The sequence below is a fragment of the Molossus molossus genome, unplaced genomic scaffold, assembly GCF_014108415.1.
Source record: "Molossus molossus isolate mMolMol1 unplaced genomic scaffold, mMolMol1.p scaffold_m16_p_4, whole genome shotgun sequence".
Classification (NCBI taxonomy): Eukaryota; Metazoa; Chordata; class Mammalia; order Chiroptera; family Molossidae; genus Molossus; species Molossus molossus.
In genome coordinates, this window is record NW_023425377.1 from 128,107,324 (window position 1) to 128,117,361 (window position 10,038).

The window sequence follows — 10,038 nt, forward strand, 5'->3', positions numbered from 1 at the left end:
GGCATCGGCTCGGGCAGCACTGTGGTCAGACCCTTCCCTTCGAGCCCTGCTCAGGGCCGCCCTTCATCCTGCCAGCAGGGTGACTGCGTCACACCCAGAGACCCTCGGACGGGAACAGCCTTTTCTTCCGAGCCTCCTGCGGCGGCCTTCCTGCGGAAAGGTGCCACACGCCCTGTCGTGGACGCCAGGCTGTCGTAGCAAAGTGCAGCCTCTCCTGTGTTCAGACGGCTTAGGGCAGGCGTGTCAGAGAACTCAGTTCCGGGACGCGCCTCAGCCCACTGAGCCCTCCCTGGGGCCGCCCAACTGCACTGCCTGCCCAGGGACAGCCCACTGCCCTGAGCCCTCGCAGCGCACGAGCACCCGCAGGCCCTGAGCCCTCGCAGCGCACGAGCACCCACAGGCCCGCAGGCCCTGAGCCCTCGCAGCGCACGAGCACCCACAGGCCCGCAGGCCCTGAGCCCTCGCAGCGCACGAGCACCCACAGGCCCGCAGGCCCTGAGCCCTCGCAGCGCACGAGCACCCACAGGCCCGCAGGCCCTGAGCCCTCGCAGCACACGAGCACCCACAGGCCCTGAGCCCTCGCAGCGCACGAGCACCCACAGGCCCGCAGGCCCTGAGCCCTCGCAGCACACGAGCACCCACAGGCCCTGAGCCCTCGCAGCGCACGAGCACCCGCAGGCCCTGAGCCCTCGCAGCGCACGAGCACCCGCAGGCCCTGAGCCCTCGCAGCGCACGAACACCCACAGGCCCTGAGCCCTCGCAGCGCACGAGCACCCACAGGCCCTGAGCCCTCGCAGCGCACGAGCACCCGCAGGCCCTGAGCCCTCGCAGCGCACGAGCACCCACAGGCCCGCAGGCCCTGAGCCCTCGCAGCGCACGAACACCCACAGGCCCTGAGCCCTCCCAGCGCACGAACACCCACAGGCCCTGAGCCCTCGCAGCGCACGAGCACCCACAGGCCCGCAGGCCCTGAGCCCTCGCAGCGCACGAACACCCACAGGCCCTGAGCCCTCCCAGCGCACGAACACCCACAGGCCCTGAGCCCTCCCAGCGCACGAGCACCCACAGGCCCTGAGCCCTCCCAGCACACGAGCACCTGCAGGCCCTGAGCCCTCCCAGTGCACGAGCACCCACAGGCCCGCAGGCCCTGAGCCCTCCCAGCGCACGAGCACCCACAGGCCCTGAGCCCTCCCAGCGCACGAGCACCCACAGGCCCTGAGCCCTCCCAGCACACGAGCACCTGCAGGCCCTGAGCCCTCCCAGTGCACGAGCACCCACAGGCCCGCAGGCCCTGAGCCCTCCCAGCACACGAGCACCCACAGGCCCGCAGGCCCTGAGCCCTCCCAGCGCACGAGCACCCACAGTCCCGCAGGCCCTGAGCCCTCCCAGCACACGAGCACCCGCAGGCCCTGAGCCCTCCCAGCGCACGAGCACCCACAGGCCCACAGGCCCTGAGCCCTCCCAGCGCACGAGCACCCACAGGCCCGCAGGCCCTGAGCCCTCCCAGCACACGAGCACCCGCAGGCCCTGAGCCCTCCCAGCACACGAGCACCCGCAGGCCCTGAGCCCTCCCAGCGCACGAGCACCCACAGGCCCACAGGCCCTGAGCCCTCCCAGCGCACGAGCACCCACAGGCCCGCAGGCCCTGAGCCCTCGCAGCGCACGAGCACCCACAGTCCCGCAGGCCCTGAGCCCTCGCAGCGCACGAGCACCCACAGGCCCGCAGGCCCTGAGCCCTCCCAGCACACGAGCACCCACAGGCCCGCAGGGTCAGCACAGGGCTTCCCGGTGGCTCCATCAGAAGGTCGTGTGTGTGACCCTGAGCATGAAAATGCCGGCCCCCCAGGAGGTCTGGGGCGGAGTTTAACAGCCCCCCCCAGCCCTGAGTGGTCACTGTGATTTTTTATTTTAAAACTATGTTCTACTTAAAAGTGTTCTTCAAGTCCGTTCCACATTCTGTGAGCAGCCTCTCGAGGGCCGTCGTGAGTTTGCCTCCCGAAACGTGTGCTTCTGTCGAGCAGTGAGAAAGGTCTCCCTCCCAAATAGGCAGTGTCCACATGAAATTTAGATGTTGACCCATCAGAATACTGAACAGTCCGAAGTCCTTCCCTGTCCCTCCTGTCCACTCCGTAGACGCCCAGCAGCCCTTCAGACCCAGTACACGTGTCCCCTCCGAGAGGCCTGCCGGCCGGGGAGCTGGCCCTGTGCTTCCCTGGACTCCGTGCCTGTGCTGCGCCGTCAAACCGCAGCCGTCCCCGAACCCTCCACACTCCGCGGCCTGTGCCAGGACGCCCCTGCCCTCCGCTGCCTGCCCCCCCACTGCAGGAGAAACTCCTCCATAGTCGTGAAGGCCCAGCTCCGCTCTTCCTCTCCTAGATCTTTCCGTCTCGTGCACCGCGACCCGGCACCGAGCACTGTCTGTCCCTGCTCGGGGCCGAGCGCTGCCGAGACTGTGTCAGAGCATGTCTGCCGCACAGTAGGTGTTGACACTGTTGAGTCAATCGATACGAAGAAAACCCACAGGCTTTCTCTGAAGATACATGTGAAGTGGATCTTATTTCTAGGATTAAGAAGAAACTCATGTGCACACCTGAACCACTCATTAATGTTATTTAAAAGTTAAATAAGCTTTAAACAAGATCATGAAGCTCGTGAACACTGCCGGGAGGCAGGGCGTGGCTCCTGCCTTCACATCGGCCACAACGTGGATGCGTGTCGTGGACGGAGAGGCACCAGCAACACTCCCAAGGCTGTTAGGGCTTGGAGAGGGGCTTGGGCTGCACAGCATTTTAAAAATAATCAACTTGAGTTGAGAATTAAAAATAAACTGGGGAGCTGGCCGGTGTGGCTCGGGGTGGAGTTCTGTCCCATGGACTGAGGCCCGGGTTTGAGTCCCCGTCAGGGCACTGGCCTGAGTTGCGGATCAATCCCCAACAGGGGGCGCAGGAGGCAGCCGATGGTGTTTCTCTCTCACAGCGATGTCTGTCTCTCTCCCTTCCTCTCTCTCTAAAACATCGATAAAAACATTTAAAAAATAAACTGGGGAAAGCAGAGGGAATTCACCTGGGCAATGAAATGGCACGTGTCACGGCTGGTGCTGCCCCCGCGCCCGCCCGCTCAGGTGGGTCTGCTCCTCACCCCCTCACGGCTGAGACGGGTTACAGTCCCGTGTTCGCGACTCCCTTCTGCGCTGTTGGGTGAACGGAACGGATGTGTGGGAGGCGACAGCGCACGACTTCTTTCCTGACTGTGTTCCTTGTTTCTCCTGCAGAAAGATCTGCGACCCGGGCCTCACCGCGTTTGAGCCCGAAGCTCTGGGCAATTTGGTGGAGGGGATGGACTTCCACCGGTTCTACTTCGAAAATGGTGCGTTGATTCTGATTTCGGCAGCAGGCCTTTTCCGGCTTCTCCGAACTTCTCTAGTTTGCAGATTGTGGGGTCTTTCAGGCAATGCGATTTGCTAATATTTGAAATTGAAAAAGATTGACAGGGTTAAAAGTGTTGGTGTGTTTTAAAAAATACCTGACTTTGTGTAAAAGTAATGTTGAGGGAATGCACCCACGTAAGTCCCAGGAAAGGTGTGATATAAGCAGCAAAATGAGGTCCCAAAAAATGTGTTATTTCAAGTTTTCATACTGTTTGCATACGAAGGAAGGGTGCGCCCCGAGCAGACCACGCCCCGCAGGGTCTGCTTTTCCACTTGGGGCAGGTGTCATGGCCTCAGGAACAGCAGGGTTCGGGGGAGTGGTGGGGAGACCTCGCGGAGTGCCCAGGTCTCCGCCTCCCCGTGGCACGCAGTGCGCTGTGCCCTCCAGGGGCGCTGGGACTCCGCCGGGTGCGGGGTGCGGGGACCAGGACGGACGCGCAGCTGCTGGACATGGGCCTTGCGGTGGGTCTTTAAGGGATGTCGAGGGAACTACTTTTTCTCACGCGCACCGGGCATCTGCCAACAAGCAGAGACAGAGTGTGGTCAGCTGGCCTGGCGGACTTGAGAGGGATCCTCACTCTCTGCCCGGCCTCGCGGTTGCACCCCTGGGAGGGCCCCGGTGCTGACCCACGACGCTGGCGGCCTGCAGCTCGCTCACTGCCCTCCCGTGACACCCACGGGCACGGCTGCTCGGGGGACAGGAAGCAGGTTCCCTGAGAGGCAGACAGCCCCCCGCAGGGCGGCCGTGCGACCTGCGGCCTCTGCCCAGGTCTCCGCCCCTTGGTCCTGGGAGCTGACCAGCTATGTCGCAGCACCAGAGGGAGTCTGGTGGGCTGCCTGGTCCACGGACAGCGCAAGGGGCTACGTGGCCAGCTCGGGGCTGGGCTGTTGCTGGATGAGCACCTAGACTGTCGTGGACGAGATGCTGCTGAGAAAGGGCTGCAGGGTGTGGGCAGAGCCAGGCGTGAGCCGCAGGGGAGGGGAGGGAGCGAGGCGTGGCCATGCCCGATTCTCCTCGGATCCGGTCGCCACACTGGGAAGGTCCTGTGCTGGAAAGACCCCTGCCCCGCCCGCCCCGCCCCGCAGCTGTGGTCTGACCACTTCCCACGGCCGGTGAACACTGTCCCTTTTCCACCCATCGAACCTTCCCAAGTGGCATCGTCTCCACAGGGAACCAGAGAAAATGACTGAGTCTCCTTCTCTTTCTCTGCACTGAGCTCAGGGCCCAGCTCTCAGTGGTCAGGCGCCCGTCGGACTGAACGAATGGATCGGCTCCCGGCACCGATCCCAACCGAAGTCCCTGGTCTGGGTTCCGCTCCATAGGAATCAGGTTCTGTGTTTCTGTCCTGCGCAGCTCTGTCCAAAAGCAACAAGCCGATCCACACCATCATCCTGAACCCGCACGTGCACCTGGTGGGCGAGGACGCGGCCTGCATCGCCTACGTGCGGCTCACCCAGTACACGGACGGCAGCGGCGCCCCCAAGACCATGCAGTCGGAGGAGACGCGCGTGTGGCACCGCCGGGACGGCAAGTGGCAGAACGTGCACTTCCACCGCTCGGGGTCGCCCACCGTGCCCGTCAAGTGAGTGTCCCGCCCTCCGCCGGCGCCTGGCATGTCCTGAGAAACCGTCTGTGGCTCTCGGGAGAGACCCGCCCAGACTGGCCATTTGTGGCCGGGAGCTGCCTGGAGCCGGTCTCCAGTTTCCATGGGAACTAGCAGGAGCCCTGGAAGGCGAGCTCGGGGGGTTCGTGGGGAGCTCGTGCGAGAAGGCAGACAGCAGTGTCCCTCGGCAAGGCCCCGGGAGGGAGCAACGGAGCCGTTCCTGACGTGGTCGGTGTGGTGGTGCTCGGCCAGGCCCAGGTCGGCACGCACCTCCGCCCCGGGCCTCTCCGGGAGCCTCCTGGTCCACCTCGCTGGCGTGGGCCAGTGCCCGGCGCAGAAACCAGGCCTCGGTGTGGAGGTGACTGTCCAGAGATGCTGGAGAAGCTCTCGGGTGACGAGAGGGAGAGAGGGCGGGTGGGCGGAGCTCAGGAACGTGGGGGACGCAGTGTCCAGATGCTCACTGCCTGTGGCCGAGGGCCTGGCCCCCAGTGCGTGGAGGGACCCCTGGGACCCTGGCGACGGGAAACGAGAGGTGATTCGCTGCAGGTGTGGCCCTCCTGAGCACACCAGGTTCTCACCAGCTTCGCCCCTGACACCGGGGGTGGGGTGGGCCTCTCGGAGCTGAGGGGCTCGGGGGACAGTGCGGGGCCTGTGCGGAGTGGGCCCGAGGGCCAGAAGGTCGGAGCTCGGTCCGAGAGTGTAGCTGTGCACCTCGGGAAAGGCGGCAGGACTGCCGGCCCCGGAAACCCCGCGTTGTGTGTTTTCTGCCCCAAAGAGGGACAGACTGGCCGTCCAGGGGGTGACCAGTCCAGGCTGCTGCCCCCTTCAGGAGGTTTCTCTGCACCGCGGTCGGCGAGACAGCCTGGACACCGCAGCTCCCCGCAGGCTGAAGGCTGCCTCGGGCCCTCCACACCCGGGGTCCTGGCGGCCGGAGCCAGTCCCTGGTGTGCGGCAGCGGTCCAACGTCCAGACCCACTGGCCGGCTCCGGGGTCCTTTCCTGTCCCTGGGTCTCAAGAGGTCACAGTTCCTGAAACACAGGGCAAAGGTTGGCACGTCCCTTAATCTGCCGTCTGCCTGTAACTTAAACCAACGAGAATTAAGTTCACACCTGTGCTGCGGCTGCTGCAGGTTCGTCTCGGGCCCGACAGGCTCAGGCCAGCGCAGGGCCCGTCACCCAGCGCCGCCCAGCCCCAGGGCCGAGGCTGCGCCTGACCCAGGGAGCGCGGCCGCGAGCACTTAGCTCGCCAGTCTGCTCCCACCAGGGGCCGTGTTCACGTGCTGTTGGCTGGGGAACGTGAACGCTTTAAATGTGTATTTAGATCTAATAACGTGACGGAAGCTGGTCCCTGTCTGTTCTCCGCTCAGCGCTGTGTGGACAGTCCAGCAGACCATTAGCACTGAGACCTGTTTCAATATTGTCTGTTGAGCACGTGCGTCTTGTCCTGAACGGCCGTGAGCTGCTCTCTCGTAAGCACAGCTTCCAGCCTGCTGCCTGGCTGAGCGACGAGGGCGCGACCCGGCTCACCCGTCTGTCTAACCGTCTCCCCTTCCTCCTGCAGCTAAACGCCCGGGGCCGCGGCTGCACTGGCCTCCAGGCACCTGGCGGGGACCTGCCCGTGCCCGAGGCCACCTCACATCACCCGTCCGTACTGACGCTCGCCGTGGGGCGCACAGTGGGGAGGCCGCCCCCAGCCACGTCCTCCAGTGCCGCCTACTCGTTCCTGTTTATGCCAAGATTCAGCGGACTCCCCTTGCTGTCCTCCAGGACGGTCTTCAAGAGATGTGTACATTTTAAAAACTCTTTGCTGTTCATCTGTTTTGGCTTATTTAACAAAAAGGGCAAACAACACGTTCCGTGTTCCTGGTGTGATCCTGGTGGAGGTGGATCTTACCCGAAGGCGTTGCAGTTGGGCACCAAGGGCCGCGGTCGGCGTGGGGGCAGAGCGGCAAGTCGGCGTTTCGGTCAAACGTGAACCATCTTCTCCCGGCTTCCGAGCTGACCCCCGAGGCTCTGCCGGCTCCGCTCCGGGAACGTGCTGGACTGAACCTTTAGTCTCAGATCTGCTGTTTGCTTCCTTGACCCCATTTCTTTCTTTTCCGTCTCCCCTTCACTGTTTTCGTTCCGCCCAGTAGTGTGTGAGGAGAGGGACCCGCAGACGACATGCAGTGACCACCCAGCCCCTCAGAGTCCGACCATCTCCAGGCCCACACACACGGTCAGGGCTCCGGCCAGGACGCGGGGGCCTTGCTGTGGGCACAGGGCGGCGAGGCCGTGTCCTGGGACCAGGTCCGTGCAGAAGCCACGGCGCAGGTGTGGGTCACGGCTGCTGCTCTGAACCTGAGAGGCCGTGGCCGCGTCCAGCTTCCCTTGGTCAGAGCAGTGCCGCGCCCTGCGCAGCGAGGGGTCTCCGTGCGCAGAGACCAGGCCGGTGCCGGTGTTCTGAGGTCTCGCCCTGCCGACGCCCGAAGTGCATGTCCCTCCGCGTGGCCCCAGCGGGCCGCCGTCCCCACAGCCCGAGCTTAGCCAGGAGCAGAGCAAGCGCACAGCCCTGTCCTCCCACCGCCTCCCGTGCTCACGGCTCCCTAGACGCCGCAGCGGACGTCCCGTAGGCGGGCTGCAGCTTTCTGACCATCACTCCACGGCCCAAACCATGCGCACATGTAGACGGAACGCACACCGTGCATGCGTCCGCCATGCACCTGCCAGCGGGCCCTGCCGCGCCCGCCCCGGTCCTCTTGTGAAACGGCTGTGCACAGCCCGTGTGTATTTTAAAATAGGTGTAAAGTGGTTTTTTACACTTTTAACTCCGCATGTGGTGTTGCAGTGTCCCGTCGCGCAGTCTGTCCGCGCCCTCGAGGGGGCGGCGCTCGCCAGGGCCCCGTCCACCCGCCGCCCGCCGCCCGCAGTGGCGGTGGACACTGTCTGTATTTCTTGCCATAATGGTAAATGACGGGTTGATATATTTCAGAGTCAATAAATCTGTGATTTCTGCTGACAGCCTGTGCGGCCCCCGTTCTCAGGACAGGGCCTCGGACGGCCCGCGCCCTCTGCCCCCCGCGCAGCCGCGCACCTCGGCCGGGCGGCAGGCTGAGCTGAGCTGCCCTCTCGGCGGTGGGCCGGCAGTGTGGACGGAGCGGCCGGGGCAGCGGGTGTGGGGACGCCCCTCCCCCTCAGCACCCTCTGGCGGGAGTCAGGTGGGCTCTGGCCCCTGCCCTGCCGCGGGGAGGTGGACAGCTGCGTCTCACCTTGTGCGCGGGGTGCTCAGGCTGGGTCGGCTCAGGCCCCCCATCACCCAGTCCCAGGAGGGCCCGTGACCCCGAATTGCATCCTGGCCCCAGGTACCCTGTGCCCGGCCTGGGACCTCGGGTTCCTGTTGGGGCCTCTCACCTCTGTGCCCCCGCCCCCCACCCCGGTTTTGTATGTGTCTGTTGAAGGCGCGAACACACCCACCCTCCCAAGAACAAATGTTAATTCTCCCAAGTCACGGAAAGAAAACGCTTTGCCTCCAGTCAGTGTCCTCACTCCTAGCACAGTGGGCGTCTCCCCGCCCCCCTCGAGCTCACGGTCACGTCACGAGTGGGTGGACGCGATGAGGACACTGGTCCTCGTCACTGCGTCTGCAGGGAGGGAAACGGACCCTGGTTCCCGATGCCGGACGAGCCCGGACACAGCCTCACCCCTGCCCCTCGCCGCCCACCGACAAGCGCACGGCACGGGCCCTTCAGGAAGGCGCCCCGGACACGCCCCGGACACGCCCTGGCCTCGCCCCCCCTCACGAACATGAGCGTCAGACACCCTGGTCACCGACGCCTGGCACGGGCCTCGATGCCCTGGAGGGACCAGAGGAGAGAGCACTGAGCTATAGTTTCAGTTATAATTTCTAGGGCAGGAAAAGTCTCGCAATTTAATTGCACACCTGGCTCCTTGTGCAGAGTGTGCCTCGAACCCAGTCTCCTCACATGCTCAGTTCCGCCCAGGGCCCGGCCCTGTGTCCCTCTCGGCCACTGTGTTCCGTCGTCCCCACAGCGGGAGGACAGGCACTGCCTGGGGGCCCGGGACACGCGGTCTTGGTGCACCTGTCACCCCCAGATGCTCCTGCACAGACAGACCCTGCTGGTTCGGCTCCTGGGGTGTTTTTGTTGCTTTCCTGCTTCCTCCTGTCCTTTCCCCCGGACACCCCATCTCCCTAGACGTCGCGGGGGCTGGCAGGCCCTTAAGCCCGTAGTCCTGAGGAGTTAACTACCGATGGGCCAAAAGGCTGAACCCTGATTTCCGTCCTACGGGTTGTGCTCGTTGTGATTTCCCGGAGAATGAACCAGTGCAGAGAGTTATCCTAAAGGTTTGGCTCATACGTTTGTGGGGGCGCAGAAGTCCCAAGACTTGCAGTTGGCAAACGGAACCCAGAGAGTTTATGTTTCAGTTTGTCCAAAGGCAGGAGACACCTGGTGCCCCAGCTGAGCGCAGTCAGGCAGGGGGGTCCTCTCGGGGGGCAGCTTTGTGTCTTTGGGGCCTTCCTCCCTCGGATGAGGCCCACCGGCAGTGGGAGGGCCGTCAGCTTCCCTCAGCCCCCGTTCAGACGAGTCGCGCAGAGACACCCTCACACGAGAGACACCCTCACACGCCCCAGCGTGGTGCCCAGCCCCGTCGACACATATAATTCACCATCACACTAGTATTTACAGGAACAAGAAAGAAAGAAAAAAGGAAAGAATCCGCCTCATTTCCATGGAGACTAGATAAATGACCGGCGTGTTGACGCATCCAATCTGAAAGCGATCTTGTAAGACCCCAGGGCAGAGGTCCTGCTGCCAGTTTAAAACTGGGACGGAAAACGGACACAACCAAGAGCTGTTCCCACAGCCAGTCTCGGGGCCTCCGCGCTGGGACCTCGCAGCCCAGGAAGCAGCTCTCTATGGGTGTTCACAGCACGGACCACGTTCGAAACCAGAGCCGGAAGTACTGACACGCGCCGCCCAGCGCACCCCTGCCTCTGTGTGCTTCCTCC

The 10,038-nt window shown here is 64.0% G+C and overlaps 1 protein-coding gene across 5 annotated transcripts in view; it reads left to right on the plus strand.

Moving 5' to 3' along the window:
- CAMK2D (calcium/calmodulin dependent protein kinase II delta) overlaps positions 1 to 7,946 on the plus strand; it is a 132,606-nt gene extending 124,660 nt beyond the window's left edge. For 4 of the 5 annotated variants that reach the window (XM_036239606.1, XM_036239607.1, XM_036239609.1 and 1 more), the window contains 2 exons: positions 3,272 to 3,366; positions 4,782 to 5,014. In XM_036239606.1, the coding sequence (XP_036095499.1) occupies positions 3,272 to 3,366; positions 4,782 to 5,014 (328 nt within the window). Of the gene's footprint in view, positions 1 to 3,271; positions 3,367 to 4,781; positions 5,015 to 6,591 lie in introns of those variants that run through there. The other variant, XM_036239605.1, reaches the window with a different exon arrangement.
- The last annotated feature ends 2,092 nt before the right edge of the window (positions 7,947 to 10,038 follow it).